The 19,425-nt window shown below is 40.9% G+C and overlaps 1 protein-coding gene across 1 annotated transcript in view; it reads right to left on the reverse strand.

Moving 5' to 3' along the window:
• COL25A1 (collagen, type XXV, alpha 1) overlaps nt 1–19,425 on the reverse strand; it is a 106,831-nt gene that overhangs the window by 10,803 nt on the left and 76,603 nt on the right. Inside the window, 10 exon segments of the mRNA XM_004695908.1 lie at nt 1,240–1,320; nt 4,524–4,550; nt 6,546–6,596; nt 7,168–7,230; nt 8,336–8,416; nt 10,132–10,176; nt 12,002–12,046; nt 15,717–15,794; nt 16,448–16,492; nt 18,678–18,746. Coding sequence (XP_004695965.1) covers nt 1,240–1,320; nt 4,524–4,550; nt 6,546–6,596; nt 7,168–7,230; nt 8,336–8,416; nt 10,132–10,176; nt 12,002–12,046; nt 15,717–15,794; nt 16,448–16,492; nt 18,678–18,746 — 585 coding nt within the window.

The raw sequence follows: 19,425 nt of genomic DNA on the forward strand, positions 1-19,425 counted from the left end.
AGAACTTGACTCCATAAAAATGACCATTACCTCAACATCTCAAATTCAGGCAAACTTTAAAGAGTCAGACTGAGGGCTTAAACAAACCAGAAATGCAAATTTCCTTTTGTCTTTTGATATTTTCTTAAGGATCTGATTAAATCTAAACATTTAAAAGTAAAGATGGAGGTGGGACCATTTTTGCGCTGATAGTGCAATATATTTACCTGAAATGTGATTCAATGACGCACACAGGTTATCGAGGCTTTATGCCTTTGTGATTGGTGAGATGTGACTATGCTGTAACAAAGGCTTTATTTCATTTACTCAATAAAGAACGATGCACTGAGCATCTCCTATGGGTCTGGCCTACGGGAGGCAGAGACTATCAAGTGGAATAGTTGACAGTGAAATAGGTAAAGTACAGTATCTGTGAGAAAAATAGTGGTCACCACCTGTTTTTTAATGTGTAAATCAGATGTCTGAATTATTTTCTATTCTCAATTTTAGGTCCTATTTTAATCAAAATCTAAAATGTTATTTATTAACTTTATTTGCATTGGCTCAATAAGCAGCCTTTAAAAGGCTGAGAACAAGAGCCCCCTGGTCAATAATCACTTTAGAGAAAAATCTCTTTTTGATTATAGAAAATCATGGCATAGAGAACATGAATGTACTTTAAAATAAAAAGTTTACAACAGAAATGTCTAAGCTGTGGCAACATACTTCTCCCTCCATCACCGCCACGAGCACCTGGTCTGAGGGCCGGCAGGGCTGGTAGGTGTAAGGAGCCACCACTGACTGCCTCATGCCACCTTCAGCGGCCAGCCGCAAACATCCCCAACAGCAGGTTCCAACTTGGGGTATCGAAGGAGAATAACAACCAACTGAAGGAGGATTTTTAAAAACTGCATTGAATTATGAAAAGCATTTGGAAGAAATGAAACAAACAACCGCCTCAAGACTCTTGAAGGGGAGGGTCTGGCAGAGGTGCCTGAAGCTTCAGTTCGGGGTGGTGGGGGGTGGCTGGCTGCAGGTGACTGCAGCAAGCGGCAGAGGACGTTGCTTGGCAGGGGTCTTCCTTTGCCACAAAGCAGGCAGCGGAGAAAGCAAAACTGGGAAGCTGAGATCTGTTCTCAAATCTTACTATTTCCGTTTCTAGAAATCTCTACAGTGAGTCACTGAGTGAGCCAGAGATGTTACTTAGGGCAGAAAGAAAAGGCTGAGATGGGCACTGAAATGGAAAGTGTCTTTACTTACTGGAAGACCAAGGGGTCCTCTGTCACCCTTTTGACCTGGGTCACCCTTCAATCCTTTAACACCATTTAACCCTGGTTCACCCTAAATGCAAAAGCAAATGCCAATTTTGGTTGCCATCATGGGTGTTTGCAGTCTCTGAAATGGTTGCAGATTCCAGTTTCAGGGGCCAGCAGAGTAGGCTAGATAGGTCTTGCGTCGTTCAGAAATCAATTTCAATGTTTTAAAAAAAATCAGTCAACAGAAACGGACAATTAACTGACATGCTGTGCAGCAAAACTCCCAAGAAATTGTGCTCTTTACAATCAAAAGACGTCTTCCTGCGTTCCTGAGGTTTGAGTTCTAGCTGGCAAATGAAGACAAGCAGACTAGAGAAAACCGGGGGGGGGGGCGGGGGGGGCGTTTGCCAAGGACCCCACTCTGCTGCACCGGGAAACTGGAATACGCAGGACAGGTTACATACAGATATTTTAAGCCTTTAAGCATTTGCCCAAGGGATGAGCTAACAGTGAAGCAGTTGATGGCTGACGTACTGCCACTGAGCTAGACCTCACAGCCAGAGCCGGTCTCTGCGTGCAGTAATCAATGGAGTGAATCACAAACAGCCAATCGCAGAAGGGACTGTGAAGATCAGAGCCCTCAAAGGCAGTTTTCCTAACCGTCCGCCTGCCTAACGTTAGCAGACAGGAGATACAGATCAAAACTAAGGTAATGTTACACAAAGCGGTAAATCCTCGCGACTCCAATTTTTTTGAAAGCAAACAATACGTCTCCTACTTCCAAGCAGCAGCAGCTCGTCAGAAATGGAATTCTCAACGGTTTACTTTTCAGCTTTTAACTATAGATGTTGATGTCAAGCAAATCTTGAGACTAGTGATAGGGAGGTGATTTCAGACTCATGAGTCTTAGACCTTTGTGTGGGGGGGGGTGGGAGGAAAAGAGCTTGCCCCATTTGTCTGATGATAAAAATAAGTGTGTAGTGCTTGTTAAACAGAGGTCAGGGCTCAGCTAGAGCAGAGGAGCACAGAAAGGGGGTTCTAAAGAGACCTCTGAGGTGATTATTCTCATCAGATTTTGGGGAACAGTGAGCTGGACTCATGGACCAAAATGTATTGTCTGTCCTGCTTCTCTGCCTGTCTACCTACCTACCTACCTGTCATTCTGTCGATGTACCCCCCCTAGCTAATATCACTCTACCTACCAATCCACCCATCCATCTACCAATGTATCCATCCATCCATATCTACCAATGTAGCTACCTATCATCTGTCTACCTGGCTTCACCTTTCAAGGCATCACAAGCTAATATTTGCATTGGCAGGACCTGGTGATTGGGGGGTTTGGGGTCTTTGTAGTGCTGCCCCGAGAGGAAACACTCATGTGCTGTGCTCAGTGTACTGGCAGAGAGAGTGTCAAGGGGAGGTTAAAGCCACAGCTCCATGGTGACTTCCGTTAGCTGGCCTGGACCGCAGCCCCATGGCTCTGCGTGCATGTGGATGTCTGGCATGGTCTTGAGAGGATGAATAGGGAGAGCAGCCTGGGAGCTCTGGCATTGTTTGGTGAGAAATGATACACTGATAAGAGCAGGAGAAGCTGAGTTTGCAAACCATCAAATCTAGTGGCTGAAAGGCCCAAATTCAACTCCAGACTTAAATTCTAGTCCCAGGTCTGTCCTTCCATTAGCAGTGTGATTTAGGGTAGCTAACTTCAACTTCCTGAGTATATAATTTGTCATCTGTAAAATCAGGCAACTTTATGATTCTCTGAATTTTGTGACTTCAGTAACAACGGAAGCTCAGGTAGGCAAACAAATCATTGCATTTCAGTATCAGAACGATCTTCTGATCTAACGGTGATGGGACCTCAGAATCACTCATGGAATTAAGAACTCAGTCTAGCTTGGTTCTTTGTGATTCGACTGAGTTTTGGTAATGCCTTAAAATGCAAGGAGAAGCCAGACACAGAAAACATTGATTTAGTCCAGTGGGGAAAAGAGACCCAGAGACATGAAATCAGTACCAAGGCCACATATGAAGTGATCTCTTTTTCTGACCACCTGCAGAACAAGTTCTTAGTCCTGACTGTAACCCAGGCTTCTGATACACCATCATTCACTACCCTTACTCCAAGAAGTATTCCATAGGAAGAACAAAGGGGCAAGAACTTCTATGCCTGAGTCATCTGCCTGATCACAACAATAAACCTCATGTTTGTGGAGTCAGACTTTTCCTCTACTTCCCTAACGCAGAGAGGATCAGAGGGAGTCTGCTTTTCTCGACAGAGGGTGGGCTGCTCTGACTTTCTGTTCTTTGTGCCAGCATTTATGTGTCCCCTACTTTAAAGATACCAACTCCCTATTACAGAGCTTTCAAAGCCCTAGAGGCCTCTCTCAAGCTGCCTTGAGGACTGGGGAACAGTTCTATCCAGAACAAAGTGTTAAACCACAAGGTAAGAACACTCACATTTATTGGGGGTTACAACTGCCCCAGATATTTTGCTAAGTGTTTTCTAGTCATAATTCACTCAAGCCTTACAATGTGACAGGGTAAGTTATCTAGCTGAGTAAATAAAAGATCAGAGAGGCTAAGTAAGTGACACAGTCTTTCAGTGTCACAGCTGAAACAGGGACATGGGTGCATAGTCTGTCTTCTATATGCTCCTGGAAGAAAGCACTGGATTCTCAGTGTCCATTCAATCCTCCAGAAGTCCTTCAGGACTGCATAAAGGCAAAGGGCAGGCGGAGACCATCTTCACAATACAGGCTGCACCAGGTCTGACAAGGAGGGGCTGATCTCCACTGTTCTCGCATTAACCGGCACATGGAGTACCTGGCTGTGAGGTCACCTCAGTATAACTCCCTGGGTGCCACCCTCTCCCTCAGAGATGCTGACCTTTGGGGGTACAGAATAAAGATGCAGGCTGGGCTAAGCACTGAGATGCAGTACTGATATAGAGCAAGCAAAAAGAAAGGGCCTCTGGACTAGCCTGAGAGCCTCAACAAATCCACTTCCAAGTGGCGGTATGTTATTATTATTATTATAATTATTATTAACTTAAGAGGCTTGCTTAGTGCCAAGGAAAAGGCAAAAAAAAGGGTAACTGACTGCAGTTGATAGCACTAAAATTTACTGTAAGTCATTCTGTGTGGTGAGATTTAAACACCTGGGTGCTTAAAGGCTTAAAGTTTACCAATGTTACTTGACAAATAAGACAGGACACACATGCTTCCACCGTGCTTCTCCGTGATTAACAAGGAAACAGAAATCAAATAATTAAGGGATTATTACCTTTGGTCCAGGAAGTCCATGGGGTCCCTGAAAATGAAAAAACACAGCTTGTAATTAAGACCCTGGCTTCCAGTAAAAGCAATATTATATAAAGTAACAAAAGAGATATTAAACAAGAGTCTTTTCATTTCAGCGATGGCTAGCGGCAGGCCCTTGGATGTTAATACCTACTGAAAGTTCCTCCCAGTTCTTGGATTGCTCTAGAATAGGACACTCATTAATAGGAATCTTTTCTGCTAAATATCTATGAGAAAGAGGAAGGGACTCACCAGAGTTATATAGAAGAACCACAGAAAACAAAACATTCTGAACCCACTGCTCATCCTGTTCTCAAATTCCCATTTTTTTAACCTAGGTGGAATATAACACATAGTCCATGAATTTATGTGGAATAGAGGTAGGTCAGAAATTTGCCCACAAAAATCCTGGACTATTCATTCCAGTGCAGAGGAGACTTTTTTCCTATTACTAACCACTCCAGGCCAAGGTGTCGAAGAATCTAGAGGCAGGAAATGAGGTGATGTCAAGTTTGGAACTCAATTGCATCATTGGTTTAAGACAGAATTCTAACAGAAAAACTAAGCCCTGTTCTTTGTAATGCATTTATTTCACAAAGATGAGTTCTTTATAGCTCTTGTAACAACTGTTTACCACTGGAAGGAAATCAGAAGGCAGGCATGAACCAGGAAGGAGGCCCATGTGTTTAGTGGAAAATCCAAATATAGAGACTAATTAACCAACCTAAGTTATCTAAAGGTTACAGCAGGCTTTAAATCTTTCAAGTGATTTAAAAAAACTATTTGGAGAGAGGAGTATTTAAATTTCCACCAGGGAACTCGCACAACAGGAGGAAACAGTTCTTGTTTATCAAGCAGTGCATAGAGATTTGTTACATATATCTGCATGGGGATAATTATTTTCCCTTCAGATAAATAGTGAATAAACGTTTTTAGGAAATGACTGTTTCTTTACCATTTCTTATCTCATTTTACTAATGGCTTAAAATTCCTTTTGACTTAATTAATTTCATGATATGAACAAGAGGCAGCATTTTCTAATTTAATTGAGCTAAAGGGGAGAGAATATACAAAGGCCAAGCATGCCATTTGGTTAATTCTTAATAAACACTTTCATTTTAAGAAAGTAAGATTAACTATTATGATTTGCGGCAAGAAACTGGAAGGGCAGTGAGTAAGAGGCAGGTGATTATTCTGGGGCTATGCTCTGGGTCTGACCATTTCAGTGATGCTCTTTGTTAGAACACAAGCAGACAGACACACGGGGCATTTAACCTGAAGGACTGACATGAGCATGGTAGATTGAGGCATTTCAGACCTCAGCCTACCTGACTGGTTCTTCCCCGCTCTAGTCAAAAGCCTTTGAAGCCCTTGACACAGCTGTCTGTGGGTGTCCACTTGGAGAATCACACCGGTCTCATGGTGCCCCCCACCCTGGACACAATCTCTATGAAGGTATGGCCACTATGTCCTTCGGAGGATGCTCACAGTAAATACTGAGCCAAGCCAGAGCCATAACAATGAAGATGGAAAGCTTAGGAGTGTTCTCTGTGCAAGTGAGCTTCAATCACTGTCATGTTATGTTAGGATGATTTTATCATAATATTTAGAATTACTGAACATTTCATGACCGTGCTCAAGCCTCAAAGCTGGTCAGAAACATTCATAAATCTCTACAATCTTCCATCTTGTTTTCCTATTGGTGGCCTAGAACCAGACTGGTTAAAATGATTTTCTGATACTTGCGGTGTAAAGTTTGCCAGATCGATCTACCTTTATTTAGTTCTCCTATCACAAAAGTGCTTTCCTCTTCCCTACAGACATGCTGTTAGGAGCAAAGGACAACAGTGTAAAGTCAGTATATCTCAAATCACCTCGTATTTCTGGCCCATCCCACAGAGAGCAGGACAAAATTCATGACGGCTGTTCTGAGGGATGAGTTCATACTTTCTCTAGCAGTGCACTCATAAATAAACGACCCTGTCTTGGAGAGAAGGAGACTTACCATCGGGCCTGGTGGGCCGTGGGGACCTGGTGGGCCTGGTGGACCTATGATCTGTAGGTCCAAAAATAAACACGGATTTGGTTACTTCATTTACATGAGGCAGTTTGGCTTGTATTGTGTACTGAGTTCTGCTAAGGCCATTACTAGTTGCACAGGAAGGAGGATATGGAAGAAGTGATACCTTTGATTCTCTAGGCTTAGAAATTCTTTCATGAGGACAGAACAACTAAGAGACTACAGTTGTTCTACAAAAGCCAGAATAAGTAAAAAATCTCTGAAAAGACAAGGAAGCCACTGATGACCAAGAAATGTCTTAGACCACAATCATGAAGCGCTCAGGTTTTTCTTGAAGCAACCACAGGGCTCGGCCCATGTGCTATTCACAGGGCTCAACCCACAGCACAATGGGAAAATCTCTAATTTTCTCCACAGCTTACTCCTCTGCAAATTGCCCTGGCTTGGACCTCTGAGATGCATTATCTCAAGAGGTACATGGCTGACAGCTTTTTACTCTACATCTTGATAAGCAAGACAGTCACCGTCTTTGAAAGGTGGAATAGTCATCTGGTACCAGTGGAACTAGGCAGACAATGGCGCACCTCCAAGGTTTCTGAAAACTTACAGAAGGGCCCTGAGGACCTGGCAGTCCTGAGTCTCCCTTTTCTCCTTTTATCCCATTGGCACCCTGCAAAAGACCAGAAAGAGTGTTGGGTATAAGAGACATTTGGATTTTCCCGAACCCATTGGCCTCTTGAAACTTCTGTAATACTTTGCAAGAATTGATCTCCTTATTGTTTGGCCTCAAATACAATATAAACTAAATAAAAAACAGTAAGAATTGATCTCCTTATTGTTTGGCCTCAAATACAATATAAACTAAATAAAAATGAGGTTAGGTTTGATAAATTAAATTTATGCATTGTTATACCAGATTACAAATATTATAATTTTTGTAAGGATGAAGCTCAATTTTAATAGCAAAGTCAGTTTTGTATCTTCGTTTTCACTGACGAATATCACACACACATCTTTGTCATAAAGAAGATCTAGGGCAGTGAAGTATTATTCTGCTTTGCCCCCTACATTATTTTCTATTCCCTCCTCCATGTTCTTAATTCAAAGTGTTGGAGAAATCCATAGAAGCACTTTTCCATAATATCATATCTATAAAGAGAACACTTCCCAGATAACTTGTTTTTTAAATTGCTTATATATAGATATTGATAGAGAGCAATTTTTTTTAAAAAATGGTGAGTTTCAGGCTCTCCCTGGTGGTTTAATGGGTTAAAGCATACATTATGAAGCTCTCCAAAGCCACTGAAGCATGAGTTTGATCCCCAGCCAGGGAGCTGACCCACATGGCTTGGCAGACCTCTCCTGACCTGCCCTCTGCTCCCCTCAGCAGTGTACTTCAGTAGATCTGCCTGTTCTGCTCCCTACTCTGTGTTTGGTGAACCCTCTCACCCACCACACCTTTGGACTGTGCCCAAGTTCTATAAGCATAAATAAATCTTTAAAAAAAAACAAAAACAGTCAGTTTCCACAACCTTATGTGTTAAAATGCCCAACTCTATTTCTTTCCCTACCTTCTAGTGAAAATAATTCAGGAAACATTTTTTATTTTATAATTGGGTTAGATGCTTAAATTTTGTTTCCATACCCTGTGTTAACAGTAATTACCAATACCTGCAATGCTTAAAGAGAAAGATACTATACAAGCCACTAGGTGAGACTGTACTTAATAATATAACTCTTAATTTGCCTTACTATGAACAAAAGTACAAACTCACCGGTAATCCAGGAAGTCCAATTCCTCCTTTTTCTCCAGGCATTCCAGGGTCACCTGTGTCTCCCTTTGAGCCTTTGAGACCCTACAAATGATACAGTTTGCACATAAGAATTACACTGACCCTTAGTTACATCCTAGAATTCCAGGTCAGCTCCCCATTTTCAGAGTTCTTATTCTGTTCCTATACTCCCTCTATGAGACGGCCCTGTGTGTTCATTCTCTGCTCCTTTCACAGTGAGGAAATAGGCAAATATGTATTTAGAATGCTAGCAAATCTTAATCTTGTGATACTAATACTGAAGTAAGCTTACATGGAAATCATTCTTCATCCAAGGACCCTCACTGCAATGTGGACCTGTTCCCCAGAGAGAGGACCTGAGCAGAGAAAAGGGCCCCAGGAGGCACTGACCATTTACCTTTTCTGTACTAAAAATCACTGAGAGATCGCAGTGGGTTGTTTTCTCATTCTTTATGCCAATTTTATAAGAGCTAGTTCAGAATCTCCCACCCAGTGCATGGGAGGACAGGTGCTGGATGGGCAGATGGATCTTACTGGTTAAGCAAATCTTGGTTGGTTTTAGGACTCTGGTGAGGGAAAGCAATGGGATAGCCATTTCTTAGTAACAAAAGAAGACCTTGTAAGGCATACAGAAAAAAATCAGCTCCTGTGTATGTGGGGACCACATATGTCATTGCACATGGCAAGTTATTTGTAATGACTAATGGTGGGAAAGGTAAAGCAATATATTCTAAATTTATTTACAAATTCTAAAGTGATCGCTGATTGACATAGCATATCATCTAAAAATCTCTTTTAACTCCCACATGTTTATTTATTGTGACATTATAGGATTTCAATATACAACTCAGCCATTAAAATGTCTTCTCTTACAACTTATTTTTCCTACATAAAACTGTCTATCGAAGAGTGTATTTCACTGATTGTATCAAGAATCCCTTTGTTACAATCTTCCTGATTTTAGCCATATCTTGGGTAAATAATGGAAGTCCCCAAAACTCAAATACTGTATCTTTAAATTAACCCTGTGACTTGATTCTGAAATCTGAACACTGTCCCCATTCTCCAGGTGACAGTCTCTTAGGGATGGAGGGCAAAGTGTACTTATGGGAAAGGCAGCCCAGGCACTGTTTTTGTACAGATTGAATTTTTTTTTTTTTAATATTAAGGGGTGTTAAAAAAAATATGTTCCTCAGACTGCATGAGGCTTGCAAAGTGCAAACATGGATTACCTGGTCTTTTACAGAAAAGCTCGCCAACTTCTGTTTTAGGGGAAGTCTTTGGGGCTGTGGTCATAACCTGTAAAACTACAAGTGCTAATTTCTGGCTTGTCTAATAATTTAGAAAATTGGTTATAGTCTTTATTTGGTCAATGAAAACAAGGTCAAAATAATGCATACAAGTAATATCTAACTTTGTGGAAATGATGGTCACTGATTTTAATCTTGAATTGTTTGCACTCGATGACAAATATGAGGCTACTGTGACGGTAATGACCTTACACATCTATGAAAAGGTTGCAGAGATGTCCCAGGTCACCTGATAAGAAGTATGAAGGCAAATCCAAAGTACTGGATAGCTTGATGTTTCTGCAGAGAAAACTAATGTCTAATCTAAACCCAGCTACTTTCAGAGTTAATGTAGTTTCTAGAACAGATGGTGATAAATGAGGGAGGATCTCACATATCAAGGCTAGTGCCTCCTTGGCTTCCAACTTGTAATAAACACAGTGATCGATAATGATGCTGTAAATGACTATATATATCTTTGAAAATTACCTGCTCACCATCCACTCCTGGTATTCCTGGAGATCCTGGTTCTCCCTGTTAAGATAAAAAGTGATGGCCAGTCGCCACTCATCAGCCAGGGCATAGCCCATAAAATAAAATTGATGCTAGCAGGTAATAGGACAACTTGACTTCAGCAAATGCATCACAACCCAAGAATACTTTATTATATCATCCCAGATACCTAAGCTAAGTGAAAGAACATTTCCCTGAAGACTAGGGAGCTATATTTTTCTCCTCATTTGACAGATGAGCAAACAAAATAAAATAAATCAGTGTTCTCACCCACTGATATCATTGGGTGAGAACACAATCCTACTGGCATCCTCTATGTCTCAGTCAGCTAATGTTTTTCTCCTTAAAAATTATGCATAGTTTCTCTTCTTCTCCAACTTGACTGTTAAGAAAGAATAAATTGCAAAGCCCTGTAAGTCTGTGATATTTTAACTGGCATCATTTGAAGAGCAGATGGAAATTCACAATCATTCAAATGTTCTATTTTTCCAATAAACCTCTTTGAAGGATATAATAAACCAGGTAGTATCTTAACTTTCATAAAATAACTTTGGGATCAAGTCAGTTTCCTATTGTATGCTAGGAACGAACTGGGTGAGATTTATTATTCATATTATAATTTATTATTTTTGAAACCTCTTATTATTTGCTTTATTATTATTATTTTTTAACTAGAGAGTAGTCCTCGCCACAGAGTAAGGCTTAAAATTATTTTCTGAATACTTAAAACTAAGAAATGAGTAGCGACTGGATAATAAAACAATGGTGTTTAGGTTTCATGATACATCTTTCTTAGGTAGGTGGTGATTTTTACCTGTTTGGGTCAAGGATGGATCCTTTGGGGCTTCTGTAGGTCTTTGGGTTGTAAAGGGGCAGTAAGAAGCTTTGGAGGGTGATAGGGAATGAGGTTCATATTTATTACTGGGGACAATTTGACTTAGGCAAGGAAGTTGGTAATACTTTAATCTTCTTTTCATTATAGAAAAACAACTGCATTTATGAGCTGGCTCTTTTTCTTTAAGTATTTTGAGAGAGAACAAAAGCTGATGTTCATATATACGTGTGTGTGTGTGTGTTTGTGTGTCTATCTGTCAGACTTAGCAAATAAACTGTCTTGAGAAGCAAAACAAAAGATGAGTTTCGAAATGACTTGCATCTCCTACAAAAATTCAATGACGAAAGTCATATTTCAACACATGCAACTCACTTCTGAAAGCCAGTCACTAGCCTTGTGTTAATTGATCAAATGTGTTTGAATTACTAAGTGCTAGTGTGAAGGGATAAATTTAACACCACCACCAGATTTGGGAAATAATCAAGTTCTCTTGCTTGTGGCTGGTGTGTTTCACCAGATGAGATTTAAAAGGCATACACAATAGGCTGTGTTATAACCAATGACTAAAGGGTTCCCTTGTCGCTGTGGTGAAGGCATCATGTTAAGGATTCTCTTGTTCTTTCTATTATACACGAAGTGCAAGGAAGAATAGTTTTTAGCATCAGTAAGTTTCCTTTCAATCTTCCTCTATTTGAATCCTTTTCTTTTATTCGTACACATTTGGTGTTTCTTTACAGTTAAGACTTTCTGTATGACTTGTGTTCACCTGATTTAACATTTTTTTCTGAATGTCTCCCCTCTGATGTCATGCCCAATTTTCTCCCTTCTTTTCTAATTCTCCATTCTCCCTATCTTAATTTCTCTCCCTTCAGCCTAAACCTTAGCAAGAATAATCTTGCTGCTCTCAGCTTCTATAAATTTTAAAAAGTTGCTTTTTCAGCAACACATATTTAATATGGACTTCTCTGCACCAAATGTGGCAAATGGTAACAAGTAAAATAAAACAGTAACCTTCGGCCCCTGCAGTCCTTGAGGTCCAGGTGGTCCGGGGGGACCCTAAATCCAGAAAAGACAGAGTTTGAAAAGTAGCAACTCTAGGCATAAAAGTGCACTACACACTACCCAGATTTACATCATGACCAAATATTCTCCAATATCGATTTGCATTGAGGATAAATTCCACCAGTTACAGAATTATAAAACTTCCTACAAAAATGCAAAGAAACAAACATGTAAACAATTCTGAAGATACTTTGAGTTGATTTGTTCAGCCAATATAAAATAATTGCCATGATCCACACCCACCTCTCCTCACCATGAGTTAACCTACCAATATCACCTGTAACTTTACACAGCCCCTCTTGCATAAAGGGTTTAGTTTCTTAAACACATAAGAACAATGCTGTACTACAATGATAAAGCCAGTGATTTTTCACAAAAATAACTTCTTTGTTATGTTTTCTTCTTTTAACTAAACTAAGGAGTCTGGTACAGGTGTTGGAAAATATACAGGTATTTAACTGGCAAACGTTATTAATAGAAGAAAATATGAAATTATACATCAGGTCAATGTAATTGCCACATTAGGACCATGATGACAGCATGCATAACACCACGTCACAAACCACAGAAATCATGCAGCGGGTGTTACCGTGACAGTTAGAGTGGTGATCCTCTGTGGGGAAAATGCATTGACAAAGATACAGTTACCTATTTTGTGTGCCCAACAATACACAGTACATTTCTGAAATAATTAACTTCACCTATGTTTTGGCAAGTCTGATGTCTTGTAAATGTCTGATGAATTGACAGGACATGCGAACATATCCTATTTTCAAATGAATACAGTCGTGAAGATTTTGAAAGCTGGCTTTTAGAATTTTATTTTTAACAAATCTATGGATTTTTAGAAGAAAATGAAAATGTCAAAATTTCATTCACCTCATTTTTAAGAAACCATGCACGGAAAACTGTATACTCTAGGGGTTTGCTGGGGAATTGTGAGCTGAACAATGCTGCTATTCAATGGTCTCTGTGCTCAAGCACTTCAATTAAGCTGAAATACTCGATTGCATTAATAATTTTTTCTCACCTAGTCTGTAGTTTGTAGCGTTGACATTGGCTTTTGTGTCATAATTAAAGATAGGGGTTGGCTAGGACTCCTCTGACTTCCTAGTATAAAGCATATTCTCTCAACATATGGATTTCTAGCCCTGGCTACCTAACTCATGAATCATTTTGGTGTTAATGTTTTCTAGTGTAAGTCTTGTTCTCAAAGTTCTGTAGGATCTGTAACCACTATGGCTTCATAGAGGGGAGAACATTTTCTGTTTGGGACTCGAGTCATGGAGAAACATTATCCAATTACTCGTAAACTAGTGAATATTGATTTAACACTAATCCTTTGTTTTCCATTCCAATTTCTTCATTCCTACTTCTGGGTCAGGTTAGTATTGTTTTCTTTTATTGTTTTGACCTTAAAATGCTGTTGTTTAAAATGTTTTTGTAAACGCTCATCTCAACATTTCCTCACTTTAAACACTTACCTGAGAATCTTACATGAGGAAATCATTCCTTAAAATGTAATGCATGTGGTCAAAGGGTTAAAATTTGTAGTCTATGATACAATTAGGTGTGACCATTATAGCTTCAGAGAAAATAGTAGGGAAAAAACAACCAACCAGTTCTTTAAGGAAAAAAAAAAAAAAAAGACCACAAACTGGGAATAAAATTACAAAAAAACCAAGGCCCAGATTTTTATATCATCATGTCTATATAATATAGAATCCCACTTATTTTATTCTTAAGGGATTGGAGGATATAGTTATGAGAAAGAATTGGAGATATAGTTATGAGAAAGCTATTTATTCACTTCTTTAGGTAAATGAGTTGTTTTAAAAGGCTATTAGAAAACTATAGAGTGGAAACAATTTCTTTATTATTGCCTTCCAATTACACATTACATTTTAGACTGGAAAGCAGGCTCATAAGACCTTAGGGAGGGAAGGGAGTTTAAAATCAGACTCTGTGAGGTTTTCCAACATGTGCCATATATGAAATCATTTTCCACCGAAACACAAACCTAGTTTGTCTTTTTTTAAATTGAAGAATAACAACCTGTTTTATAATGAGTTGCATAATGAAAGAATTTTGCTAATGATAGCTGAACTACCTGATAGATAGGGTTAAAATGATTGTTAAATGACTCTATTTGTAAGACCTACAAGCTATACAGGACAAATTCCATTCCATTTGTGGAACAAAGGAAAAAACAGGGCAAACTTCCCCTAACCTCCATCTTACCACCTCTGTCACATCCAAGAGCAGACAAAGGAGCATCCAAAAAGCTCTGGACTTTTTGGGTTTTATCTAGTTATCCTCGATCTTTTTTAGAGGAGGCAATAATGGAATATAACCAGCAAAACTAAATATCTGTCACTAATTAGAGAACTGTATGAATGTCTACTACCTCTCTTCAATGTAATGACTGTTTAGCCTATAGCTTAATTGACCTGGTAAGGGGGTCTTAATCCACTAGAGTACTATATCAGGAAAGCAAAGAAAGTGTTTTGAAGTAAAAAAGTAACTATAAACTATTTACAAGCACAACACAGAGTTGCCTAATAATCCCATAAGAACTGTAAGTCTGGGTTGAGATATAAACATGGCCTAGTTGCCTCTGATGCCCACTGATTGGTGGGTAGTCATATGGCACTCAAGGTGAGAATGAAATTAGTACAAATAGCCCTTCCTAGTACCAACCTTTTAAAAACAGAATGTATTGAGGCATCTTAGCAAAGAATGTTTAGAGTCCTTTAAAACAACCCTAAGCATAAGAGATTTTAATAGCTCTTAAGAAAAAAACTATTTCAAAACATCCTCACTTTACAGATAAGAACAGTAAAGTATAGGCACATGAAATGAGTTCTCTAAAATGATGTGGCTACTGGGTGGCAGGAGAAGAGCAAAACATGATTCAGTTTTAGGCTAAAAGCAGTTAGCTTCATGTCAAGCTCTGTTTATGCAAAGCGGCTGTGAGAGACTCTTCCCATCTTTTTCCAGAAAAAGGCCATGACCAAAAATATTGGAGTATTTCCTTGGAGACAGAGAATGGATACCTCTGGAAGGAGGCCATTTCAGGAAAATTGACAATATTACTAACAAGTAAGTTAAAAAGATGTCCCTATCTTTGTAAGTAAGAAGTATGCCAACATCAGAGGTATGTCTAAACTTTTTGTTCCCCACACACACTTATCAACCTGGAAAGGACCTGCCTTCATTCGGCTCTGTTCTAAGTGTATAATCCCTGTCTGCACTGCTCTCCACAGCAGCCTAGGAGCTAGACACAACGGCCATCCTCGTCTGACAGCTGGGAACGCTGAGACCCAGTGATGTTGCATACCCTGCTTGGTGTCATGCACTGACAGAGCAAGAGCGTGCCAGCTCTGGAGCACACGGCTCCTCCTTGCTCTGCTAAGCTTTTTGAGGATGGCGACAAAGGTTGGTGGAACTAGTAGAAGGTTCCAAGCAGGGCATATGCAAAGAGAGAAGGGAGAGAAAAGGAAGACTGGGGGATGTCATGAAATAAAGAGGACTCCTTGGGGGCAGGAAGCAGGTGTGGCTCAGAACAGGAGGCGAAGCACTTCCTGCCCCAGAACCCTCTGCAGCCCGTGGACTGCGGAAGCTGATGCTTGCTCCACCCCTGTGGTGGGGGCCGCTCACTTGCCTGCAAGGCCTCGTGGAGGTTCCCGTTGTAGTCTATGATCTCGGTGGCTCCTTGGTCCCCCTTTTGCCCAGGTGCACCCTGTGGGGAGAAAAAACAGTCATGAGGCTTGGGCTAGGATGTGTGTGGGGGTTAGAACAAAACCAGGAACTAGCAATCTGTGCCCTCCCTGACCGTCAATTCCTGGTTAGGGTCCAACTGCACTGCGGAATAGAATCATGCTCAACTTTGTGCCTCTTCAGAGCAGGCAAGCCGCCTCGAGCTTCCTGCCTGTGTTAGCAGAAAGATGCGAAATCAGCTTTGAAACTAGAGATGTGATTGAGTCTCTGAAACTTTCCTGAAAATTATGAAAGGTAAGCTAATCTGATTTGACTTGCAAGTCTGGTTGGCTTTATCCATATTCATTAGGCAACCTCTAACCTTTCTCTGCTCATCTATACTTCCCTGATTGCACCCTCATTTTTTGAGAAAATAGAACACTGTTTTGTAGGAAAACCTGACTCTCCCAACAGGAGAGTCATTAACTTTCATTAAACAACTTTCATTAAAGTGCCATCAAATGACAAGGAGAACACCCATGTGTTTCTGAGGGATGTCTGCCCTATTCACCAGGTCTGCCACTGCTCATGTCATGTCCTCGTTCCCTGCCTGTGTTTAAAAAGGGTTTGAACATCAGGTTAATTGAGAAATGGAAAATTGTTACGGTGGCTACGGGCTTGCTGCGAGACACTCACCCTTGGTCCCAGAGCTCCCAGGTCGCCTTTGTCTCCACGATCACCCTTTCCCCAGTGAAAAGAGAAAAATAGAATGAGTAGTGGGGCCAACAGTCTAGAAATATCTCAAGTCTGTGGCTTTGTTTTATACCCTACAATAGCACCCTTACTCCAGATTTCTGAAGTGGGAGGTGGAACTGCACGGCCAATGCCTATTCGGGATGTGCTTGGCAGTGAGCTCCAATTCCCTTTTCAGAGTATCTGGGAACAACTAAACATATGCTATTCTCTCACTGGGATCCTCAAAGGCAAAACAAGTAGTTTCCATGACCCCAAAGCCAGCTTTTACTTCTCAGGCTGAGCCATATTCTAGCTTTGATATGATGAGATTTAGGGCAAGGGGCAAAGAAAACCAATGGGGTTGTCACTCCTCTGTCTCAATCAGAATGACGGAGTTCAGAAAATGCTCGTCTATGGGTGTTTCAACACCCAAAGGTGCTGAAGTGGACAGCAGCTAGCCCGATCCCTCAGCAAGGCTGAGGAGTAGGGGCAGGGTAAACCCAGCTTACTATTTTTTTTTTCAATGCATTATGAACAATCTCTCATGTTTCATTTATGATATCACCCCAGGGTTAGTCCCAGTCTCAGCCTCCACACACACAACAGTCACAAATCTCAGAAGTCAGAAACTCTGGGGAAGAGATTTGAATCACGGAGACTTGACATTCTTTAAAACGACTTTACGTTTATAGCCCTTTTCAAAACATTTTTATAGATCTTACTACCTATTCTGGTTAACAGGGTGAGTACCACTTGCAATAAATAGAAAAAGGAATTATAATATTTTTGCACCAACATAATTGCTCACAACATTGACCATAAGAATTAAATTTGCTATGCAGGGAGGAATTAATAATTTCTGCTCTCTTTTTTCTTCATCTTGAATCCATTTTTCACATTAGAAACTAACAACCTTTTGAATAATATGACTCTGTGAACAGTAGTTTTACTGTAGTGGATCACTGCAGATACGACAAAACACAATAAAGGAAAGAATCCTAACTGGTGCATAAACTTTAGTGCATTTTGCTTTTAAGCAAAGTGCAATTTGAAAAATTATTGCAGTGATAGCCAGGACATACAAAATGAGGTAATACCATGCAAAAAATTGAAGACCAGAAGCTATGGTTAGGAGACAGGAAGCATGATATCTCTTAAGAAGTCGAAAGCACAAGAACACACCAACACAGGCTGAAACACTGCAGTTGTTTCAAGACATCGCCCCAGGCATGAAGTGACTGGAATGCCCACGAGCGAGAGGGCTTCATCTAAAACACAGACTCGAGGCCAAGCCAGAGCTCAGCTCTTGAAGGCCTCTGTTTACACGAGTGTGGTCGCCCAGGTACTGACCTTGGACCCCTTTGGGCCTCTAGCTCCTGATTCACCTTGTTTTCCCTATTACAGGAAAACATGAAGAATGAGAATGAGAAAATGACAGAGGAGATAAGAACAGAAAAAAGAAATTAGCAGTGATTCAGAATAAGGAAGAAAAATGGGAACACTTTATTTTAACGGGCTCCCTGCAGGGCTCTCTACCACGCTGGCAGCCATAACTGCAGACAGAGGACTCAACGCCGAATCATCAGCTCATCACCTGGCCTCCCACTAGCCCTCTTCCACTCTAGCTCTGAAGACAGCCCTCCATCAGAGGCGGGCAGGCTCCATGGGTAATTCTCATTAGTCTCAACAGGCTGGTCTGCGTACATTTTCTTTTCGTCAGAGGAGATCATATCCTGTATGTCTAGCTGGGCTATTAAAACAAAGTGTTCCCATATTTGTTTGCAGGAAGTTTAGAGGAATATAGATTGAACCGTCAAACACACCCTGAGCGCTAATATCTTCAAGGTGTTACATGCCGTCAAACTACCATAGAAAAGAGCACAGCAGAGATCAGCTTCCTCTCCAGCACGTTCTACTCCCCACCGAGTGATAATGCATTTGTGGGACGATCCTTCCCCACTGTGTTTGGATGCCTTATTAAACTGGTTCACCCAACAGAGCAGAGTAAACTGGAAAAGTTGGATGCTAAATATCTTTTGTCAATAAACGAAACAATGTGCAGCTCAATGAACGTTTGATTTTGAGTGTTTCAACATCAAACATTTTTTTAAAAATTAACACTTTATGTTGCAGAACAAAGGACATCATTTCCAAACCCAAGGCAGTGACTGTCCAGGTAAGAATCACTCACCTTGGGGCCAGGGACTCCAGGCTCTCCTCGCTCCCCTCTTCCAGGGGGCCCCGCCTCCCCGCGTTCACCCTGTCACAGAGAGCCAATGGGTCAATGACATTCCCTGCCTCTCCCCTTGCCCAGTAGATTACTGAGTGAGCTGAATAAAATCAAAGAAAGTAGACAATTACCATTATTTATGTACTATGGACCCAGCCCTGTATTAATGTCAGCATGAATGATGCTCTTTAATAAACCAAATAATGATTCAGTGCTTGTATTATCACTGCTGCTTGAGAGATAAGGAAGCGGTTTGTAAATGCCTTTCAGATTCCTGTGCCAGTAAGACCTTCAAAGGGAACTGCAAAGAGCCACCACTTTACCTCAAAACAGGGCTGCACAGTTGTCATTCTGTGGTCCTGCTGGGGAGAATCTTTGCCCAGGGGCTATGGGTCACACATCAAACACATCCTGGGTCTTAATCCTGGCTCAGTTATTTACTGGCTGTGTGTTTGGGGCTGAGCTGGTGCAGGTGTGAAAACTTCAGTTTCCTCTGCAAAATGGAGAGAGTATGGTGCTCAAAGCATAACCGGTTTCTGTCCAGTGCAGAGAATGGCGTCAGATCTGAGGTGCTAGCCCCTCATCCACAGCTGTGAACAGAGTCACTGCCCTCAAGGAGCTAGTGACCCACCCAGACAGGCAAGGTGCACATGCAGGGGAGTGCCAAGATCAAGAAGGGATGTGAGGCCGTGTGTGAGAAAAGAGACAA

The sequence above is a fragment of the Condylura cristata genome, unplaced genomic scaffold (genome assembly GCF_000260355.1).
Source record: "Condylura cristata isolate star-nosed mole 26May11 unplaced genomic scaffold, ConCri1.0 scaffold00021, whole genome shotgun sequence".
In the NCBI taxonomy this organism is placed as follows: domain Eukaryota; kingdom Metazoa; phylum Chordata; class Mammalia; order Eulipotyphla; family Talpidae; genus Condylura; species Condylura cristata.